Source organism: Phyllostomus hastatus, unplaced genomic scaffold (assembly GCF_019186645.2).
Source record: "Phyllostomus hastatus isolate PE091 unplaced genomic scaffold, TTU_PhHast_1.1 phas_contig_495, whole genome shotgun sequence".
Classification (NCBI taxonomy): Eukaryota; Metazoa; Chordata; class Mammalia; order Chiroptera; family Phyllostomidae; genus Phyllostomus; species Phyllostomus hastatus.
The window spans coordinates 5,993,899-6,016,701 of record NW_025333895.1 but is presented as its reverse complement, the minus strand read 5'-3'; the positions used below and the strand labels follow the sequence as shown (position 1 = coordinate 6,016,701).

Sequence of the window (22,803 nt, the reverse complement as noted above, 5' to 3'; positions counted from 1 at the left end):
CCCTGCACAGAGAGGCTCGGCTTTGCCGTGTGTGCGGCTTGGACTCAAGGACACTGTGGCCAGCTCCCTGGCATCACCTCCCGACGGGGCGGAAAGGGCACGAGGCGGGTGGGGTGTGGGGTTCGAGGAAGACATCTAGGCTTTCCAGCGAGGAAAGGCTATCTGACTCGCCCAAGGGCTTCCCCCACTGCTGTCCCCTCCGGAGCCCCCAGAACCAGCAGCGGAGAAGGGGTCGGCGCGGCCGTGAGCACTCCGGCACGGGGGACGGTCCGGCGCGCTCTCAGGGAGGGAGTCCAAGTTCACGGTGACCGCTCAGAGAGCTGTTCTCAGGGCACTGCTGCTGTGTGTGTGTGTGTGTGTGTGTGCGCGCAGGCACACGCAAGCAAGCGTTTTCAGATCGTCCCTCTCCTCTCCACAGGGGTGAGGGCAGATGATTCCCGTGTGTTTTCTGCTGGAGAGAAAAATGACTTGAAAGAAACTGTGACAGAAACCTGATGCTAAAAGACTATGGATTTGGGGCTTTTGACAGTCGGCGTACGAACCACTGAGCAAAGAGGAGGAGGAAATGACAGCTGAGGCTCGGTGTCGCCGTGGCAGAGACAACAGGCATCTCCGAGTGACACACACGGCGGCCCCCAGGGTCTATTTTCATCGCCCCGTGTTTACGGCAGAAAGACGGAGGTGTCAGCGGTTCTCCGCGAGCGGCCTCAATCACACCATAATCACGGCTGTTGGGGCGGGGGGGGGCGGTGGAGGAGGGGTGCGAGGAGCCGGGGCAGGGGGGGCCCGGGCCGGGGGAGAGTGGACCGAGGAGGGAGAGGTGGGGCCAAAACAGCTGCTGCCACTTAAATTCTTGTCTGTTCCCGAGCCTGCCAGGTTAGCCTGGATTGAGCAATTTGGCAGAATTGAGTGGGAAGGGAACTCAGCCAGAGGTCGGGGTCGGGGGGTGGGGAGGTTGGGAGTGGGGGCACCTGGATCAGACAGGCTCTGGTCCTCTGGGAGAGCAGTGCCCAGAGGCAGGGATTTGGAAACGCCAGGGGAAGGGAGGTTGGCTGGAGCCCAAGGGCATCCCTGTTAGGTACCAAGGCCAAGGAGGGAGGTGCAGTTGCCATGGTGACGGGGAGGCAAGTGAAGGTGGGACGGTAACCATCCGCTCTGCTCCTGGTGTCCCCGGGCCCACCGGGCCACCCCAGGCTGCGGGGAGGGCGAGGGCCTTTGCTCGCCAGGGCCCCCTCCCCTCTCCGCCCGGAAGGTTCTCCCTGTGCGGGGCTTCTGCTAGGTGGGCAGGCGGCCCTCGCTCCTTCTTGGCCGAGAGTAGAGGAGCAAGGAGGAAGTGAGAACAGGGAGAGCAGGAGAAAGATGGGTAAGGCGGAGGGAGAAGGGCAAAGAGTGGAAGGGAAAGAGTACAGGGAAGAGAAAGCCGGCAATGAGGAGGAGGAGGAGGAGGAGGAGGGGGCGGCGGAGAAGAGGTGGCCTCAGGCGGAGGGGAGACCCCGAGAGGCAGGCTGGGAGAGGGGCGAAGGCCAGGGAAGGACAAGGACAGACCTGGCTCCTTCTTCTCTGCTTTCCTCCTGTCTCACCCCCCGCCCCCCCCTTCTCCTCCCCACTGATTTCATTTACTTCACTTAATTAGCCCCCCTCCAGAGCTAAAAAGGTAATGTGATAATGACGATGTGAACAGCCACAATGCAGCGAAAGCTACCCCATCCGCGGTCTCCCTGGCCCCCTGCCCCTTTGACCCCGCGGCCCCTCGTGCCACTGAGCCGGCCACCCAGGGCCACCCCAGACCCACGGCACTCACGCAGCCCAACTCCCTAACCCCCCAGCCCCCGAAACGAAACAAAACAAGCCCTTAAAGAATTTCAATTATGTGCTTTGTAAAATCAATACAAACGACATTTTCCCCTTGTACGCCGAGATAGGGACAATAGCCTTCCTGCTCTGCCCTCGGTTGTAATTGGCAATTAGCAGCATCTCCCATTACTGGGGACTTAATAAAAACCTTGCCGTGGGCGCGCCCATATGTCCCGAGTTACTGCCCAGCTCTTTCTTTCTCACTAGGAGTCACTGGGAGCGGGGAAACGAACACAAGCTATCCCCCCCAAATTAGGAAGCCACTTTCTTCTCTGCCCCCCACAACCCAAGTGAGAAAACAGGCGAGTTAGAGCTTCCAGAGGGAGAGGGTGATGTCGCCCATGGCTGCGTCGCCCGGGCTGCCTGCCTTTGACAGCTGGGGTCACAGACAGGGGAGGCCCCGTGCCCAGGGTCACGCAGCACGCTCCTGGAGTGGATCCCTCACCGTTTCGCCCCAGGACAGCACAGTCCTGACTGAACCCCTGCTTTCAGGGGGCAGCCCCGTGGGCGCGCAAACACCCAGGACATGGGTGGGGGTAGGCTGCACCCCAGGGATCTGCTCCTCAGGGGGCCAGGGGTCCGACCCGAGGAGGAGGCAGAACTGCCCGCCAGTTTCATGGCTTTGACCTTCAAGGGGATGGCGCCCACCCCCCCCAGTTCTGGGGGAGAGGCGGAGTCCACCATCCAGGCTCAGCACCTACGGTGGGCCATGAGCTCTCCGTCTCTGAGCTGCAAACAACCCATTGCACAGATGAGGAAGCTGAGGCTCAGAGAGGCTCGGCTGCTTTCCCGATGGCGATGGAGCCAGGATGGGGCCACAAGTCGGGCACCAAAGCCTGGACACACTACCCCAGCCCCCCTAGGCTCCAGAGGCCCGGCCCCCCTCGGACCCAACCACCGCCCAGTTGGCCCCCTGGGGCAGCTCCTCGCTTTTCCAGGGCTCCCGGGGCACCTGCCCTAGTCCACAGTCTACCAGCAGAAGCCTAGTCTCCTGCCACCTCCTCCAGGATGTCTTCCCAGGATAGCCCAGACCAGGCCTCTAGTCACTACCTCCTTGACTTCAGGTTTGCTTGGTGCTCCCTGCCAAACAGGACGCCATTTCTCCGCGCGACCTCTGGCCAGTCCTCCTCTTTCCAACAAGGGAATTTGTTTTCACTGTATGTGCCAGTCCTGATGACTGGTGGCGAACCGCCTGAAGCACCGAGACACCTCTGCAGCCGATCGGCGATGCCCGCCGTGGGCCTGGGAGGGCCACGGCGACAGGGGCCTCAGTGGGCACCCGTGAGCCCCACGCACAGCCCTCAGGGGGCGTGGGTGCCTGGTCCTTGCGGCACGTGCTCCTGGGGCCACAGCCACTGCTGGGACACCCCCGCCACTCCAGCCGCTGCCACGACACCCCGCTGGGCTTGCACCCGCAGGGACACACCCCAGACTGAGCTCTTAGCCTGTCCAGATCTGGGGTGTCGTCGGTCCTGGTCCCGCCACCGTCGTGCCCGGGACTTTCTCTGTCTGTGAAACAAGGGCGCAGGTCGTTGGCTGCCCAAGGCCCCTCCCAGGTCTGCCTTGGACGATGCACATGGCGCCGGCTCCCAAGGGCAGGCAGAGACAAAGGCACATTTAATCAGACGGTGACACAGGTAAGGAGACAAAGGTGCGAGCGGAGGATGGGGAGCAGCTGATGAGCCACATTGTTCTCGACAAGGCCTTCCCGAGAGTTCCACCTAGGCCGTTTCCGTACCAGCCCTGCCTCCCGCTCCCCAAACCGTTTGGCGATAAACCCCAACGGTTTGGAGCCCTCGAGACGGGCTCCCACGCCCACGCCCATTACTCCCCCCAGGAGACACAGGCCCCGGAATGACCGGTCCAAGGGGCAGACCTGGGGTGCGAACCCCAGCCTCCCGCCTCCCGCCTCCCGCCTCCGCGCCCTTTTCCCACAGCTGAAGTCCGGCCGCCGCCTCTCTCTCCGGATTTCAGAATCTCAGTAAAACGCCCTCAAGGGCAAAGGCCGTGCTGACATCTTGGCCCGGGTTTACGCGGTCGTGGTCTTTTCAAACGGACCCCGAGCAAAGCGACAGGGACACCTGCGGGGGGGCCCCAACCCCACCACGGGCATTTAAAAAGTCCAAGCGCCCCCTTTCGGGGCCCTAACTGCCCAATGCGTGCCCCCTTCTCCTACAGCGCCCACAGCCCAGCTCATCACAGACCCTCAGGGAGCCGAGATCCCCGGAAAGGGTGGGGAAACTGAGTCTTCGAGGGGAGGGCGTGGTGGAGATGCCTCGGTGAGTGGCGGACAAAGGGAATCACGGGGTTCTGGTACTAAGAGAAGAGAGGGGCACCTTTGGGGACCACCCTCCCCTCCCTCCTGGCTCAGCCGGAGGTGGGCATGGTGGAGCCGAGGGGGCCGCCCTTACCTGGAAGAAGCCCCCACCTGCCACCTGAGGCCACGTCCAACGCTGGGACAGGCCCTCAGGCCCCGGCCCCTTGCAGCTACAGTGCAGCCCGCAGCACCCCCCCCCCCCCCCCCATGCCCGCCCGCCTCCTCAGTTCAGCCTTAACGATCACAAAATCAGCCCTGCGCTGCCCGGAGCCTTGGAACCCGGCGGAACTGCCCGGGGCACCGGAGAGCCTGCCCCCTCTCTCCTCCCGGACACCGCTGGGCGCCTCCCTGCCCAGGGCAAGGCCCTCCTCACACAACCCCCCGCAGCCGGCGGCCAGGCGCCCCCATTCCCACTCCACGGTGGGGGCGGATGGCGCATGCTGGGGGCGGAAGGACCTGTCCTGAGTCTGACTGACGTGGCGTGGGAGTCGCAGCGCCCGCCTGGGACGGGGACCCCGGGGGGGGGGGGGGCGTCCCGGGATGGCGAGCGGACCCACCTCGAGACTTCATCCCGATGAAGCGGTTCTCCACGATGTCGATGCGGCCCACGCCGTGCTTGCCCCTGCGGGGAGAGTGGGTGGGGAGAGTGGGTCATGGGGGCTGGTGCTGCCGGCCACAGCCGGGCTGTGCCCACCCCAGGGCCACCACCATGCAGGACGTCGGGCGCCGCCTTGGGCGCCTTGGGCTTCAAGGACGTCTGAGCTGGGTCACCCGGTCCAACCACCCACGGTGCACGCGGGGAAACAGAGGCCCAGACAGGGAAGGGATGGCTCACTCGGGTGACGCGGTGAGTTTAGTTCGCAGCTCCCGTCACGCCCATCACGGGTCTCGTGTGGCCCCAGCCCTAACCCCTGTTCATCGTCCCTCCTGCCCCGCCTCGGGTCCAGCCCAGCACTTGGCGGGAACAGCCGGGCTGTTCCGAGGGGGCAGCAGACCCCCTGCGGTGGGCACTTTTCAAGACCAAGGGCCACCAGGACTCGCACCAGAGACTGTGCCAAGGCCGCCCCTAGGACGCGGCCTGACCTCCCTGGCCCCTGAGCCTGACCGTCGGCCGCCACGGGCCAGGCCGGCACGGCCAGACTGCGGCTTCCCGGGAGGGGGGCAGGGCGGAGACACTCACGCAACTTCGTTCAGGTACGTGAAGAGCTCCAAGGACGTGCGGTGGGCGGTGCCGTCCTTGACGTTGGTCACCTTCACGGGGACCCCTGCGGCGGGGAGGACAGGGCAGTGGGCCTCCGGGCTGGCGCTCGGCGGAGGAGCCTGCGTCTGCGCCCCCCCGCCCCCCACCCTCTCCCCCGCCCGCCACGCCTTAAACGGATATGACAGATATGGACCGCAGACGACCCCTCGGGAAGCCCTGTGCGGGCTGAGGCCCGCTGGGGGAGGAGAGGGGGCGAGCGAGCCCCCCAGAATGAAAGGAAAAGTGCAATAAAAACGCTCTCCCCCACCCTTCCCATTCTCTTCGCCCCTTTTGCATTTAGGGGCTGTGAAATTGGAACCAGGCCCTGAACTAATTGAATTTCACGCTCCACCATTGTCTTACGCCGGGAGCACCTTCTGTCCCACCAGTTACCCGGGGGCTGGGGGGCCGGGGGCCGGGGGGCCGAGGTGCGGCCGGGCGCGCACACACACGCACGCACACACACACGCACACACACACAGAGCCCCCTGCGTGTCTGTCAGGCAGACCCCCGCGCCCCCAGCCCTGCACCCCAGACCTGCGCGCAGCCCTCTGATGGATGGGGGTGACGCGGTGCCCGCTGCGGCGGGCGAGGTGTCGGAGGCGGCCCCGCGTCCCGAGACGCCGGGGCCCCGGGGTGGCGGGAGGGCAGGAGGGAGCCTGCCGCTCGGGGAGGGGTGGGCCCGGTCGAGGGGGATGGGGCGGGGGGGGCAGTGGGTGGGTTCGGGGGTTGACTTTGAATAGCAAGGGGCACTTTCTCGAGCGGTGTGAAATGAGCAATAAATGTATTAGGGGACTAACAAGAGAGCTGTAACAGTGACAAAGGGAGGCTGTTCAAAGTTGGCGGCTAATCCCCCACCCATCTGCCCAGCTCATTACCATGGAGCCCGCGATGGGTGCCAATCAGGGCTCAATAGCGCCTTTCGAGTCTTTATTAGCCCAGGCGGCGCTCGCTCACGGCGCTGTCAGCCTCCCCATTCTTAACCCCCATTTCCAGGGGTTTTATAACTTGGTTGTAAATTGCTATTAAATGTAAGTCTGCCCAATAATGAACCTTAAGCCTCTCCGGCCACCACCGCCCCCCCCCCCCGCCCTCCCCTGTCCCTTTCTCTCCCTCCCCCCGTCCCATTATCCCGGCCTCGGACGGGGCCTGGCCCAGAAAGGGGCTGACATTGTTGGTGCTGCTGCGGAGAAAGCCTCTTAGCCTTTAAAATAGTTAATAATTAGATTAAAACTTCAAATAAATTAACTAGCGGGTGCAGGGGACTGGGCAGGGGAGGGCCCCTCCCGTCCCTTTTTTCCAGACGGTCCCCCGATCATGAAAATGGATCACGTCTCCCCTCCCCGGCTCTCTCCCCCGCACCGCTCTGCCGTGCTCCTGGGGGGGCCTGTGGGGGCGGGGGCAGTACCTGCGTCCGCCCTTCCCACCCCCTCAGAGATGATGCCCAGAAGGCCACACGCCCGTGAGCCAGGCCTGGGGCAGACAGAGGGCCTAGGAGGAACTCAGAGCTCCAGCTGCCTATGGGGGCCTCAGACCGAGGACTCCACGGTCCCCACGTGGCATGAAGTTCAAGGGTCTGACCAGATAAGCAACAATGAAAGTGCCCACTGTCTCAGCAAGGCTCTTGGGAAAGGCCAGGAAGAGGCGGGTGACTGGGGTTCGAGGAGCCTCTGTGCCCTCCTGCCCCTTCTCAGGTTCTCAAACTCCTGCCCAGTGCCACCTCCTCCAGGAAGTCCCCCTGAGTTTCCCGGCCTCCTGGAAAGGTCCTCTCCTCACACACCCTGAGCCTGGTCCTGCTCCTCCCCTTGCCAGGTGCACCTTGCCCTCCCTCCATCCCCCAGGGCAAGGGGTGGCGCCAGGCTTGAGGCTGGGCACTCAGTCCAGGCCAGCAGGCGCTTCTTATTGCTAGCTGTGAGAATGAAGAGGTCAGGACTCGAGCAAGAGTGGGGTTCGAACCCTGGGGCAGGGCGGGAGGCGAAGCATCAAGCAGCTAAGGGAGGGCTAGCTGAGGCTTTCGCTCCACAGGCAGCGAGGCCCCAGAGGCCAGCTCTCTACGCGGAGTGACTTCACCAAAGGGTCAAGAAGATGGCGAGGGGGCGGCTGGGACGGGGGTGCCCTCACTCTGAACCTGGCGCCCTTGGCGGCCTCGGTGGGTGGAGGCTGAGGGTGCCCTGGAGGCTCTCTGGGTCTTGCCACCCGGCCGGAGGGGGAGGCGGGGAACCCTTGAGCAGAGCCCTGACGGGCGGCCACCTACCTTTCTTGAACTCGATCTCCAGGATGTCAGGGGTGTTGGGGCCTTTGGCGGGGTCCTGGGTCTTTGTGTAGAGGCCGGGAGGCGCGTGGTTCTGACCGAAGACAGAAGGAGGTTGGTGACTGTGGTGGCCAGAGCCCAGCCATGCCATGCCGGTCCCCGGGGGCACCCTGCACCCCAGTCACCTCCTGCAGACATCTGCACCCCTCTCCAGGACTGGGGGGGCTGTTGGCACCCACCCACCCCCCTGGCACCGTCCCGCGAGCCTCCCAGCCCCCAGCCCGGAGCCGTCCCCGACTGCCGGGGGGCCCGGGAGACAAAGGGCTCAACAAATCAGACAATTTTTCCCCTCAACTTGATCTCATCTCTTTCTCCGACGCCCCCACAGCTGGAGGCAGAATAGCGGGAGAGGAGCAAGTCAGGCAGGAAAAGTGCGACTTTGGAGGCGCGAGGCGGCACTGGCGGGCTTCCCGGGAGCGGGCGGGCGGGCGCGCTCCGCAGCCGCCCGGGATTGGGGCTTATTCTGCGCTGACCGCAAAGCTAATGACTGCGCGTGACCCTGGCAGGTGCTCCAGCGAGCCGAGCCGTCCCCGGGGTCCCCGGGGTTAATACTCACAGGGAGAAAAGAGAAGAGCAAAGCGAAAACCCATTTGGAAACACATCAACCTTTCTGTATACGTTTTCTTGGGCGTGTTGGGAAAGCGGAGGAGGGAGGCCGGCCGCCTGGAGCTCTCGGAACTCCCTCCTGCCTCCGAGGCCCTGGCTCCCCCCCAAGCCCCCCACTCCCAGCTTTGGCTTGGGCCCTGGCCACAGTGGGGACGGGGCCCCATCCCTAGGGCCTTATGCTCTCGTCCCTCCTGTGGGCACCCCAGGCCCAGCTGCTGGCCACCCGCCGACGGCCTGGGAAGGGTGGTCCCTAGATCTAACATTCAGGCGCCGTTTTCCATCGACAGTTTCCTCTGCGTTCTCAGCAGCCGGGTTCGGTGAGAAGGTCAAGGATTGGGGAGGTCTTTGGCAAACAGGAGCTGGGTTTCCGAGGGGTGGAGGGCACCCCCAGAGCCGGCGTCGGGACCGCAGGCCGTGCGCCGTGGCCAAACCGCTTCACCCCTCGGAACCTCGGTTTCCTCGTGTGCAAAGCGGAAGAAATGGTGCCGGTCTTTGACTATCGGACGGTTTCTGGGCAGAGGCCGTCTTTACCGGACGTAGAAGTCGCCCACGAAAATGCCAGGAGGGCCTGGTGCAAGCTGTGCCGGCTCTGCGGTTGGCGGGGGAGGGGCGCCGGAACGGACTCCCGGTGACGCCCCTTCCCGGACAGGCCGGCCCTCAGAGGCGCCTGCGGCCACTCTGCTGGTGGCTCTCTGTAAGGGTGACCGACCGCTCCAGCGCCCACACCCGAGAAGCCCCCCAGTCCTGGCACACGGGGACGGCGGACCCCCCCGGCTCTGCTTCCGAGCTCGGCCGGGACGGCGGTGCTGGAGCCCCTGGCACCTCCAAAGCGCCATGTGACTTGGGGCCAGCCTCGCCCCTTAACTGTGTCTATTTGTGGGGCGGGAACGAGGACTCAGAACCAACCTCAAAGACAAACCCAAAGACGAGAAGGGTCCTTAAGGACCCTCAGCCTGATGTCTGCGTGGCCAAGATAGAAAACCAAGGACAAAGGAGTGGCTTGTCCGGGTCACCCGGCCCGACCCCACTGATGGGAGGGCCAGTCCGTGGAGTCTGGACTCTCTGTCCAGTGCTCTCTCCATCCCCCCCACGCTGATTCCCGGCCGCTTTGGCAGCCCGAGGGCTGAGAGACAGCACGGGGGATATAGCCAGGGAGAGCCCGCTTGGTTAGCCATGGGGACAGTCACGTGGGAGTTTCAGAGAAATGCCCCCCAGCCCCACCAAGCCCTTCCAACCTCCACATTCCCTGGGCACGCACGGGCCTGACGGCCATCTGCAGCCAAAGGCAAAGGGAACCGGGGCTTGGGGCTCTGGTGACCCACACGGCTGGGCAGTCCCCTTCTCACCCGCCCGGGGCTCCTCACTGGGCCCCCAGCCCAGGCCCAGGCCCAGGCCCAGGCCTGGCTCAAACCAGCGTGCCAGCACCGTTCACCCAGCTCCCCACCCTCCCACCTGCACCGGCGCAGTGCCTGACCCTCCCGTTGCAACCTGGTGCTTGTCCCTTTCTCCTGGCCACACTTGCCCCACACAGGATGGGGACAGGAGACAGGAGGTGCAGGCCCCAAGGACAGCAGCCCAGCGCTCAGCCGTGCAAGTGGGAGGCCGCTGCCAGTGGCTCCCGACCCCCCACCGCCCGACAGCGCCAATTAAATAAGATAACTAAATAGAAATGAGGTGACATTTGCTTTGCATTCCAAGGTGGCTCACGCCTGCCTTTTTTTTTTTTTTTACTCCGCCTCCTAAAAGCCCAGTTCAAATGACAAATAGTTTGTTGCTGAGTATCAATACCATCTATTTATCCATCCCAGCGGGAGGACTCACTTCCAATGTCAGCTGTATGTGTGTGTGTGTGTGGGGGGGGTTGTGGGGGATGGAAGAGAGTGAAGAGAGAGAGTGAAGAGAGAGCGAGAGAGAGAGAGAGCGCGAGGGGTGGGGCGGGGCGGGGGGAGCGGGGAGCGGGGAAAGAAAGCACGGAACAGGCCGGGGAGGAGAGATTGGAACAAATGGCCCATGAACTGAACCATGATGTACAGGCATGATCGATGCCGCGGAGGGTTTATTCATCCGTCAGATATGGCGGCCGGCACTGAATGAACTCTTTCACTGTGGGCCCTATGAAGTTAAAGCAAGTAAATTTCTATCTTTCTTCGCATTAGCTGCCTCATTGCCCTTCAATCAGCCCTCACGGAGGCAGAAAATGGCCCCACCATCTGCCTTCAAACGCTCCCTCCGACAGGTCTCGGGCTTTTTTGGGAGCGGGGGAGGGGGCGCCGGGTGCCCTGAGCTCCGTCTCCCCGGCTCCTCCCTTGGGGGCCGGGGCGGCTCGGGCGCATGGTTTCTCCCAGGCCCCCAGCTGTTGCCAACTCGTTTCGGGCACCTGAAGACAACTGCCCCCCCACGCACATCAGACCCAGAGGTGCGAGTGGGGGGCCTGGAACTTAGCCTGGGGGAGCCCCCGGCCAGCATAGCCCCTCGCCCTGCGGAGCACAGGCGGGGAGCGCAGGGCCAGAGTGGCTGGCCCCCTGGGTCCTGGGCTGGCCCCCCACTTCTCATCAGGAAGGAGGTCTCCCCCTGGGCTCACACCCAGCCCAGCCTTTCCTCCCAGAGATGCTGAGCCGGCCTGAGGACGGAGGGCGGGACCCCCAGCCCTATGTATGCTCCAGGCCTTGCCCTGAGCCACGGACAGGCCAAGTGGCTTTTGATGGCTTGGACGGGAGGGAGGGGGCGGGCACTGTGGTCTCCCACTGCGTGCATGCGCAACCAGGGGCTCAGAGAGGCTGAGTAACTTGCCCAAGGTTGCAGAGCAGTAGTAGAAGCAGACTTGGATTCAGACCCAAGTTCCCGAGCTCTGGGACCTGAGCATTAGCCTTCCCTCCGTGACTGGGTGGCAGAACTCGTAAAAAAAAAAAACCTCTCTCCAGAACTTACTGATCCACGCCCAGTCCTCGTCAGAGAGGAGGCCTGGGAGGCAGGGGGCCTGCGGCCCCAGCAACACGAGGACCTGCACCCGCCACCCCTCTGCTCCCGGCCCTGCGCCCCTGGCCCTGTGGTGAGGGCCCGCAGGCTGTGAGGGGAGGGGGTTCCCAGTGTGCTCGCGCCCCGCAGGCTGGAGGACACCCCGCCTGGAAGCCGCTCTGCTGTGCTCAGCCCCCCGCCCGCCCCCTTTGGCGCTGAGTGACTGGCTAATTAGGGGTGGCCGGCCTGAGCGTCTCGGGGTCAGCAGAGCATGAACTGGAAAAACCTGTGGCCAGCAGGCAGCAGCCTCATGGGGCCATCAGCCTCCAGGGGGCAAGGGTGCGGCCCTCTCGAGTGACACTCAGGCTGAGGGGGTGAGACGGGTGGGGGGAGGCCGTGAGCAGTGGGGGACCCACAGGGGCCAGAGGGCCCGCGCCTGTGATGGGGGGTGACCTGGGCACCAGCCCTACTCCCTTGTGGGGCTTCAGCTCCCCCCTGCCCATACAATTAGGGAGCTCAGCGCCAGAAGCCAGAGAGAGTAGGCCGGGAAAACGCTGAAGCCGGGCCTGGCTCCAGAAATGGCCACTGACACACCCTCCATTGCCACGCTCAGACCGAGAGCCCCGGTCCCTGTGGGGAGTCGAGCTGGGACCTCCCTGCCCACCTGGGCATCCTCCCCTCCAGCTGGGCTTCTTGGACCCCCCAGGCCCAGCTGCCCGAGCGCCCCCACCCCCAAAGCACACGTCTTCCCTAACCTCAGACAAGCAGCCCGCCCCACCCCCAAACCAGCCCTCCGGTGCGGTGCGGGGCTGAGCTGGGCAGGGCAGGAGACGCACTCCCGCGGGGACAAAGAGATTTTTCTCTCCCCGGGATAGATTCCCCCCTGCCGCCCCCAGCTCCCACGGTGGGCAGGGGGAGACACAAAGGGAAACCCCCCGGGAAGAGAAACCCTAACCTTCAAACGGCCGTGGCCCAGCTGGGGAGGCTGGGGACAGGATGGGGTGGCCTGCCTCGCAGGCACGGGGCGCAAACCCAGACAAGTGGGTCCTGAGGCTCTCATTCTCCCCCGCCCTCCCCCCCCCACCAGCCCCCATCCAGGCAGCAGCGGCCAGAGAGCCAGTGGGCCCCCCCCCCAGTGTCTCATCTGCCTAATTGTTTCTTTACTGTCGCACAATCACGCTCTCTCTCCGTGCTGCCCTGAAATACTTCCCCCATTCATCCCGCAGCAATTAGAAAAAGCACAGGGTGTGGGGAGGGGGGGTGGGGGGTGAGGATCTTAAAACGTAGCACGGAGTGGGCAGGTGGTGGGGGTCTGGACAGGCAGGGCTGGCCCCAGCCCCGAGCCCGTCCCCCGTGAAATTTCAAATTAGGCTACAAACACATCAGACAGCATGGGAGGAAACAGAAATTACCTTGGGGTTCTCCAGGATTCCTGCCTCGTAGCTGCAGAGAGAAAGGGAAGATAGGGGTGATCAGGGGAGGGACAGACGGACACAGCTACACCTTGACCCCCACCCCCACCCCGCACCACGTGACTGGTCTGCCCTTTTCTCCGCCAAAGCAACAGCTGCCAACCTCGGCCGGAACATTCTGGGCCCACCAGTTGGCTGCGGGAGCTGCAGGTGGCAAGAGTGAGCCTGGGACATTTCTCTGTCCTCCAGGAGCCTTCACACACGCTGTCCCCTCTGCTTTCAAGGCGCTTCCCTGCACCCTGGCTGGTCCCGTCTTGCCCTTGAGCTTTTGATCTCAAACGCCCTTCCCGAGAGAAGCCCCGATGCCCCAGCAGAGGCCGGGCGCCCGGCGTCCCCCCTGGGGCACACAGCAGAGCCGCAGGCAGAGCTGTGAGTGAGTCGCTTAGGATGTGGGCCGTCTGTCCTCCCCCGAGTGCCCTGTTCTGTCAGGGCGGGGACTGGGGGTGTCCGGGGGCCACTGCACCCCAGCCCCGCCCAGCAGCGCCGGGCGGGCACTGTCCCACCTGATGTGCATGAGGTTCTCGTCCATGCTCCACGGGCTCTTGGGCGTGACCGGGATGGGGATCCCGTGTTGCTGCGGGGAGAGGAGACGGCGCAGGCGTGAGGCGGCTTGGAGTAGACGCAAGGGTCAGGCCCAGCGGCCTCGGTTTTCTTTTCTTTTCTTTTTTTTTTCAGCCCCACCCAAGGACATTTTTTCCTTTGCTCTTAGAGAGGGAGGAGATGGAGAAACGTTGACGCGCGCAAGAAGCGCCGATTGGTTGCCTCTCACACGCCTGGACCAGCGGTCACATGCGCCTGCACCCAGACTGGGGATCGACTCGGCAGCCCTGCACCTCTGGGGACAAGGCTCCACGGACCGAGCCACACCAGCCGAGGGCCTTGGTTTTCTCCGAAGGTCACGGGCAGCCCGGAACTCTGGCCCCTCTGCAGGCAAGGCCCTGGACCGGCCTGTCTCCCCCTCCCCACCCCGGGCTGCCTTGGGGGGGCAGTGGGGACCCCCGGCGCTGGACGTGCCCACGCAGGACCCGGGAGCCCAGTGCCCGAGATGCTGGAGAGTGGACGCCGACTTTGAAGGTTCCTTCTGGAAGATTCTGGGCTTATGCTTCGAGGGCCCTGAAGCACTCAGAGTGTGCCAGGGGCTATGTGAGGGTCTCCTTGCACGGCCGGTGCCCCCCCACGGCGACCCCATGAACGGGAGTAAACTGGACTTCCCCGGGGTCTCCATGGAGGCGGCAGCGCCCACAGAGGGGCTTCAGGCCAAGCCAAAGCAGAGAGGGACGTGTGTCTGCTTCCGGCTCGTGGGTCTCGTCTGCGACCCTCTCCCTGACAAGGATGGCCCAGGAACACCCCCGCCTTCCCCACTGGTTCTGCTTGTGTTTTGCTTCCCAAGCGGCCCAATCCAAGGTTCAAGGGGAGAGCCCAGCCCCGTCAAGACGCTGAGCCCGAAAGGCTACCAGCGGTCGCTCAACGCCACCTGACTTGGCCTTTCGGGTTACAGGTGAGGCAGGCCCCCCTGGTGGCCCCGAGCTCCCTGGCCGACCCCAGGCGGGAACCCAGCACCCAGTGTATGAGGATGCCCTGCTCGCCCCTCCACGCACACCCGGCATGCAGGGCGGCTCAGAGGCCCCGCCCGGCCACCCTTGACACCAGCGAGCCTGGACGCTCCGCCCCCCAAGCACCCTTTCGGCACCTCACCCCGGGGGTCCCAGAACCTCGGAGGTGCGGGCCTTCGAGTCCCACGGGCATCACCCCCCACCCCTCCTGACGGGGCTCCCCCTGGGCGTTCCCCTCTCTCCCACGAAGCAGGGAAAGTTTCCTCCATCAGCACTTCAGGATTTCAAAGTTAATTAGGCTGAACCCTCTGGGGCTCTGTCGCCGGGAGACAGCCCACATCCATGGCAGAACTGTGTGTGTTCTCCCGTTCAAACCGCACGAGCGCAGGAGTTTCAAGGCTGCTTGGTGTTTGGGGGCCACTTAGCACCCCCCCAGGTTTTCCCAGAGTCGAGTCCACACGCTCATCCTATCCAGGTAGGGGGGCCAGGTGTGGGGAGCGGGGGCCTGCAGGGCACCACGAGGGCCAGGCGGGGCTGAGAAACCAGGGCCGGTCCGGAACCTTCGCTTGGAGGGCGGTTTGCAAACACTCTTGCCCCCTCTCTCCCCCGCCGGGCCTCGGGCAGAGCAGGGAGAGCAGAAAAGGAGGGAAGGCAAGGAGGAAAGAGCACGGGGGGCAGCCCCCCCCCAACACTGGGAGACACGCACAGTCCAACACGGGGACAGACCCTGACCAGAGAGACTTCGGTTTCCCCTCCCCTCTGTGTCCTGACGCCCCCACCCCGACCCCCGCCCCTGCCCCAGGAAACTCGCGTTAAGATTAAGGACAGACAATAAGCCATCTTCCACGTGTACACAGGACACTGGCCTGCTTCCCGGCACCATACCTTAAATGCTGGCTTTTAAAAACTATGGTGGCGCCCTGGCTGGTGCGGCTCAGTGGACTGAGCACAGGCTGCGAACCAAAGGGTCACTGGTTCGATACCCAGTCAAGGCACATGCCTGGGTTTCAGACCAGGTCCTCAGTGGGGGGGCCTCATGAGAGACCACCACACACTGATGTTTCTCTGCCTCTCTTTCTCTCTCCCTTCCCCTCTCTCTAAAATAAATAAGTAAAATATTTTTAGAAATAAAAATAAAAAATGTGGTGACAATGCTAAATACGGCGCGATTCCGAGAGTTGCTCCCCTGGACGATGGACTTGGGGCAGCTGGGAAGGCAGCGAACGCGAGCTGCGCGTGCGCCTCCTCCAAGCGCTTTCCGGCCTTGGTGACGTCAGGTCCCGAAAGCGGGGGCTGCAAAGCCCCGAGGATTTTTGTCTAAGCCGAATCAGATCCTGCCCGGCTGTGAATCTCGGACAAAGCCCGGCTGCTGCTCAGTTATTCTGGTCATTCCCTGAGTGCAGACACGCGGCCTCCCGCGTGTAAGCTGCCCATTCCCCAGAGCTCAAGTCCGACCCCGGCCTCCGAGCGAGCGAATGTGGATGGCGGAGGAACCGGGACTCGTTTTAGCCGGGCCAACGTTCTGGTGGAAAAGGTTACGCGGCCCAGAACCCGAGCAAAGCGCCTTCTCCCCAAACCTGGAAGGAGGGACAGCGCTCCTGAAATTCGCCTCCGCTGGGAAACCCGGGGGCAGCTTTGTCTGGGGGTTCAACGGATCCCAAGGGCAGAGCTGGGGTCAGCCCTGGCGCGCTCTCCAACCCGGACTGCGGGCGTGAGAGCGTCGATGGGGCGGGGCCCCAATTCCTTACTCTCAAAGAGGAAACACGCTCCACATTCTGTGTGATCGGGGAGAGGAAGTGGGTGGGGGGTGGGGGGAAAGCCTCGCCAACCCCGTTCCCTTAATAGCTCTGCTATTTGACAATTTGTTTGGCAACATATGGGCTTGCTCTTATAAACTCCCCTCTTAATAATAAAACAACAGATGGTGCAGAAGATCTTCCCTCCGAGCGCTCCAGGTCTTAATGGGATGCTGGCGGCGGGGCAGGGCTGCGTCCCCGCCGCGTCCCCTGCCACGCGGCACCTTGGCTGCGGCGACAGCTCGCAGCCAGCCCCGGTGACTGCTATTTAAAAACCGGAGCAATTTTCTGCTGTGTGCGCCGAGCTGCTTTCGCCCGTCTGATTGATTGAGGCTGTTTGTCAAGGGCTGCCACGGAGTCGCTAAAAAGAAAGGTACCCTGGGGAGAGGCTAAGGATCTTGAGGCAAAACTTCTAATATGTTTTTATTGCAACTTGTACTTCAAAAAGGGCTGGCTCCACACCAGCCTTTGTCGGTCCCTGCCTCTCAGAGCCCCGACCTGTTCCTGGGAGAACACCGGGACAGGTAGCAGCCAGGTCATCGAGGGGCAGAAAATGGCCTGGCCCACACCCCCAGCTGTCCCCTGAGTGACACACACACAGAGGTGGCCCCTCGGAGAGGCCCAGCCCAGGCAGGGGCCACGCCTCTGCAGGGCTGGCCCAGGGGACAGGCGCCTGGGGAGGGTGGGCAGCCAGACGGTCCATCCCCCAGCATGGGGTCAGTCCCAGCCTCCAGCCAGTGGCCTAGACAGCCCCTGGGGGTTGGGGGGAGACGTGCAGGGGGCAGCAGGCGAGGGCAGGGGGTGGCAGTGGTGCAGGCCCTTACCTTGGCGTACTCCATCAGGTCGTTGCGTCCCTGGAACCGGTTGTAGAACTCAGGCATCCTCCAGGGGGCGATGACCTGCACATGGGGCAAGGGGTCAGTACTGGGGGCTCTGCTGCTGGCTTCTCCGGGCCCTAAAGCTGCAGAGCTGGCCTCTGTTAAGGGGCAGGGGACTCCAATGGCCACCCGGGGTGGGGCCTCCTGCCGCTCCCTGCTGACCCACGAGGCAGGTGGCTTTGGAGGGGCCCGAGCTCCACGGCAGGATGGTCATGTGTCCCCAGGTGGGTCCTGCCCTCTGGGCCTCAGTCTCCCCAACTGAGAGCTGAGGGTTTGGACGAGACAAGCCTCAAGTTTCTCGCTAGTCTCACTAGCGCCCTTGGTCAGAGGCCCAGCCCCCGCCCCACAAATGGGCTCATGGAGCTACAGCCACCCCACCTGACCTTGGTCCAGGACGGCACGGCCCAGAGATGACACATGCCACCCCCACCCTACTCCTCTGGCTCCCCTTGAGCTGCTCTGGGGGGGGAGGGCGGGGGGTCACAGCCAGACAGGGAGGGCTGAGTTCATTCCACCAGCAGAGGGGGCCGCAGAGAGACCCTCAGGACGAAGAGCCCCCTCTCACCCCCAGAGCCAGCTGGGACCCTGCCTCTGACACAACAGCCCCGCTGGGGGTGGGGTGTGTTATCTAGGTGACGGGCTGGTGTGATTGCTGGGCTGTGGAGCCCATGGGGGTGGGGCAGGGTGGCAGAAGGACCCCCCAGGGAATGAGCAGCCCTGGACCAGGGCACTGGAAGTAGAGGACCCTCCGGCCTCACGCCGGCTCCCAGAGCCCGGCTTGCACCCCCGCCCCCCGCCCCAGCCCAGCCCCTCCGCCCTGGCCCCCGGCTGGGAAAGGCTCAGAGCCCGGACACCGTGTGCACCCGCCCACAGCAGGTCAACTAGCAGCTCCTGTCCGAGGGCTTCACGGCCGCCCGGTGTTTGGGGTTGAAATGGGTCGCTAGAGCTCGTTACCGCTCACCTCCAGGCCCCGCTCGCGCCCCAAGCAGCTGCCGGGTGGTTAAAGTGACAGAGAAAGATGGTCCACTTAAGAAAAAAAATGAAAACCCTTTCAAGCCCCTTGGGGGCTTGGGGGCAGGCGGCACATCGCTCAGAGCTCCAGCTGAAGCGGCCTCGAAGGACCTCAGACCTACACCTGTGCCATCAGCACGGCAGCCAGGAGCCACCTGCGGCCGAGACCCGAAACGTGGCCGGTCCCCATCGTGAGATGTGCGGCACACGTAAAGCACACGCTGGGTGGGCCATGAAGACTTAGCACAAAAAAGGACGCACAACATCCCAGTAACTTTTTTATACTGCTGGCATTTTGATTGACACCCTTTTGGATGCATAGGGTTCAATACACTTTCTCATTAAAAAGATGTCACCTATTGCTGTGTATCATTTTTTTTTTAACATGGCCACTGGAAAAACTTAAACTAGCCGGGGGCTCGCATTTGTGGTGGGCATTACATTTCCATGGCTCAGCCTTGGGTGCTGTGCGCCTGGAGCCTGCTTCCCTGTGGGAAAGGGGGGCACCACCCAGGTGCACACTGTCCCCACACCCTCTCTGGACCCCATGCCCGCCCCCAGGGGCCTCAGCCCCCGGCGCCCACCCCGAGAGAAGCAGCCTCTTACCTTAATCTGGGGGGCCAGTGAGTAGCAGGTGAGCTCAAACCGGACCTGGTCATTCCCCTGCAACACGGAACGGGGCTGTCAGGAGCCGGAAGGGCAGTGGCGGGGGGCGGGGGGTGGGGGGCCGGGGAGCGGGCCTCGTCAACAGCGTGAGGCTGCTCGGGGCAAGCCAAGCCCACGGCTCCCCCAGCCTTCCGAAGTGGGCACTGTCACTCGCCGTTTTAAAGGTGAAAACGGGGTTTTCTTGGGGAGGAAAGGGCAGCCCCTGCCTGCAGGCAGCGTCGGGACCCCCGAGTACAGAGCCGAGCTGTGTGGTGGGTGGGTGAGCAGGACCGTGTGCCCATGTGCCCAGCATGTGTGGCGAATGCCACGACTTTTGTGTGTGCACTGGCGTGTCAGCGTGTGGGCACGTGGCGGAGTGCATGGGGTACGGAATCATAGGCCGGAGTGTGTGCACATGGGTGTGTGGGCAGGTGGCAAGATGGGGGTGTGCATTTCTGGGAGCACGGCAGGGATGCACGTGGACCATCACGTGTGTGCACACTTCAGGGGACACACCCATGTGCAGGGCTGGGGGCCTGGCCCCGCCGGGAGGAATCCTGCCTCCTCTCCGAGCCTCAGTTTCCCCATCCGTACAATGGCTGGTTGGAGGGTAGGGGTGGAACCAGGTGACTACTAAGGGCCCTTTGCTCCTCTCTGAACACAGAGGGAAACTGAGGCCCAGAGATAGAAGGGACTCATCCAAGGGCACCGAGCCTGGCCCAAGCCCCGCCCCCCGGCATGGTCGCCCCGCCTCCTCCTGCCTACGTTCTGTGCGGTAAGAGGAGAAGGCCGGACACCCCAGCGAGCTGACTGTGACGCCGGGGAGGAGGCTGCCCGCGGCGCTGGCCTCAGCGGCCCAGCCCAGACCCGGAGGGGCAATGGCTGCCAGCGTCCTGCCTGCCTCCCATCCGCTCGGCGGCCCGGAGGGAGACAGCGCCAGGGAAATAACAGAGGGACCTCCCGCCCACTGTGACAACAGCCGGGTGCAGAGAGCCAGCGGCGGGAATAACATGTTATTTTCCAGAGCCTTGTCAGGCGACACGGAAATAGAGGTTTCAGTCCTGCTCTGCAGAGCTGGGAGCCGAGGGGCACAGGCCGCTCCTGCCCCTTATCTCCTGGGGCCCCGAGCTGTACTGGCCAGCCCCCCAGAACACCCTCCGTCCAGGCCCTTTAGTGAGCCCCTACTACATGCTGGTTGTCACTGGGAAAGCCACCTGGGACCACTGGGATCTTTAACCCCGTTTTGCAGATCAGGAAAGTGGGGCTCAGAGAGGTAAAGTCACTCGCCCAACGTCACACAGCCAGCAGGCAACACGAATCCTGATAGTTCACACGTACTCAAAGCCCCACCGTGAGGAGCTCACTGAACCCGCGCAGCGGCCCTCCGAGGTGGGCTGTCTCGTGGTGTCCATCTCACAGATGGGCGATCAGGCACGGGGACCCTGCCCGAGGGCCCAGGGCCAGCGCCGTTCCCAGAGCAGTGGCCGCTACAGCAAGAAGCAGACTCACTCAGTAAGGCACACAATCTCATGTTGCATATACCCTGGCGATTTTTTCCCCCACGGGTTCACGTTTCCACAGAACAATGGTGGCTTGTGCCTCCTCAGAGAAGCACCCTGGGCTGGTGCCTGCCCATCCAGACCCGCCGGGGGGACCCCCATCTGTTCCAGAGCCACAGACCCTCCCAGAAGTCAAACAGGTTGCCTTGGTTCAAACTGAGTCCCAGACAAGGGCCCGTCTGGCCCTTCCACTCCCTAATTCCTGACCCCTGGCTCCAGGATAGCTCCCGGCAGCACCCTGGGGGGCCGAGAGGGGGGTGAAGCTGTCTCACACACACCACGCGCATCTGTGTGCTGACACACTTGCTGATACGTGTGTGAGCGTGGGTGCAGCGCCCCCTGGGACTGCAAGGGCTGCTGGGAGGGGTGGCCCATCTGCTCCCCGGCCAGCCACGCAGATGGCGCCACACACAAAACCCTGTCCCCGCACCCCTGCCCGAGTCTCAGGCTCAGATTCCCAGGCCCCTGTCCCAAAACTGGTGGGAAGGAGGCCCTGGAAGGGCCACCCAGCTTCTGAGCTCCTTGGCGGGGAGGGATTGGGGTCTTGGCCGGGCTTGGGGGTGGAGCCCAGCTTGAGTCTGTGCCCCGTGCCCCTGGGCTGGGTCCCGGGAGGGAAGCCGCTTCCCACCCCCACCCCCAGGCCTGGGCATGGTCTGCTCCCGCAGCCCGGGCTGCCCTGGCCCCTCGGCGGCGTCACCGGCCGACACTGGCTCCATCGGATGTCTCCGCGTCACGTCCCCCAGCCCCCGCTAGGCCAGGGCTCCCGAGTTCCTGGCGCCCCCCAGCCCCTTCTGTGCTGCGTCCCCGTGCGTGGGGGAAGGTCAGTGCTGGACGCGTGGTGCCCAGAGTGGACGAGCACATCGTGAGGGTGACAGCCGTGAGGCCGGGACAAGGACCCCCGAGGCCCTGGCTCCCTCATCTGGGAGAAGCCAGCAGCTGACCTGTCCACGGGCCAGAACCTCAGCACTGGCCTCGTCCACTGGGATCTCTTCTGCGTCTGTGGGGGGGGGGGCCCTGCCGCCTGCTTAGACCTGGCTCTTCCCTTCACGGGGAACCCCCTGCAGAAAGCTCTGCCGAGACGTCCTGCTGGGGTGTGCCCCAGGGTTGCCTGGCTCTGCCCTTGGGGGCCACAGGCCCCCCCCCCCGACACCTCAGTCCCTGGTGCCCGCCCCCAGGCAGCCAGGCCACCAGCCCCACCTGCCCCAAGCTTTGTAACTTTTCTGGTCCTCCCCACCCAGTTCAGGGAAATTGTCCCCAGAGCCCCAGGAGACACTGAGGCACAGGACTGTGCCTTGTCCACCCACCCCAGATGAAGCGACAGACCCGGGGTGCCAGGAACACCTGCCCGGGGACCTTTGCACCGCGGGTTGACAAGGCCCCGGTGATGTTTCAAGGCTGACTGTGCCTCTTTGGGACACTGACTGTTAACTGCAGGGACATCCCCAAGTTCCACGGGGCCACACAAGCGCTGCAGAGGGTGTGTCGTTCTTAGAACCACAGCCCTGCAGGACCAGCAGGGGTGGGGGGACAGAGGATGGGGGGGGCGGGGCACCTCATTCTCCGCCTCCTCCAGCTGCTTCCTCCAGGGTCAGCCCTAGACTGTCTCAAATACGGGCCTCTGGTGCCCTCTGGTGACCAAATGGAGCAGCGCACACAGCTGCTGGCGGCTGTGGCCTGCAGCGGGTGGGCTGCTCTGGGGGTCTCTCCCTGGACACCAAGAGCCACTCACGCCAGGGCCAGACCCATCAGCCACCAGCCCACTCGCTCTACCAGCCCTGAGAGCCACCCATCCTCAGTCCGGGCAGCACCATTGGAAGGACCTTCTCCGGGCAGGAGCCCTTCCAGAATCCTGATCTCCTGGTTTTGGCTTGCATACCTCCTGCAACGGGCATCTCACTACCCAGCTCATCAGCTCATGGGCAGGTGAGAGGGCTCAGAAGCTTTTCCGTTCTGCGCTGACATTTATTCTGACTGACCCCCCTCCACCTGCAGGGCCCCGGTCCGTTTCACGGAGCGATCACCCTGTGCCAGACCCAAGCTGCGTGCGTGCTTGGCTGGAATCGCCTGCTCGTGACTTTGAACTGCCCCGTGAGCTGGTTCCAGTTTAGCTGCACGGGGGGGCAAGTCACACAGCATGAGAGCGGGGGAGGGGGGCGGTGGCCAGGACCTGACCTCTGCTGTATGGGCCCTGTGGCCTCTGGGTTCTCCGCACCCTCTCCTACCGCCCTCGAGTGGAAGGCAGCACACCCAGAGCCAACCCCCACCCTCCCCCTGGGGGTCGCTGGCCACCTGGGGCTCTCCCTGCCGCGTCTCTCACAGCGATTGCACCCGACTCTGCCCCGTGTGTCTCTGGGCCCTTGCACGGGCTGCTCCCTGGGCCTGGCACACACTTCCTGTGCTCTGCTATTCACTCGCCTCTGCTCCCCCTTCAGGGCTGTGCTCTGCAAGGCGGCCTTCCCTCAGTCCCCTGCCTGCTGCCCCCACATCGCCCCTGGCGTGGACCCTCCACGCCTTGTCGTGTGACCATCCCCCGCTCCCTTGCAAGGAGACAGGCTCCCTGAGGGTGGAGAAGGGGCCCAAGAAGGGTAACTCCATTGCCAAGTTC

The 22,803-nt window shown here is 63.9% G+C and overlaps 1 protein-coding gene across 1 annotated transcript in view; it reads right to left on the bottom strand.

Moving 5' to 3' along the window:
* ASS1 (argininosuccinate synthase 1) overlaps nucleotides 1-22,803 on the bottom strand; it is a 47,704-nt gene that overhangs the window by 13,900 nt on the left and 11,001 nt on the right. Inside the window, exons 6-12 of the mRNA XM_045846358.1 lie at nucleotides 18,601-18,657; nucleotides 16,930-17,004; nucleotides 13,260-13,330; nucleotides 12,697-12,727; nucleotides 7,667-7,757; nucleotides 5,352-5,436; nucleotides 4,729-4,793 (exon numbers count right to left, since the gene is read on the bottom strand). Of these exons, the coding sequence (XP_045702314.1) occupies nucleotides 4,729-4,793; nucleotides 5,352-5,436; nucleotides 7,667-7,757; nucleotides 12,697-12,727; nucleotides 13,260-13,330; nucleotides 16,930-17,004; nucleotides 18,601-18,657 (475 nt within the window). The remainder of the gene's footprint in view (nucleotides 1-4,728; nucleotides 4,794-5,351; nucleotides 5,437-7,666; nucleotides 7,758-12,696; nucleotides 12,728-13,259; nucleotides 13,331-16,929; nucleotides 17,005-18,600; nucleotides 18,658-22,803) is intronic.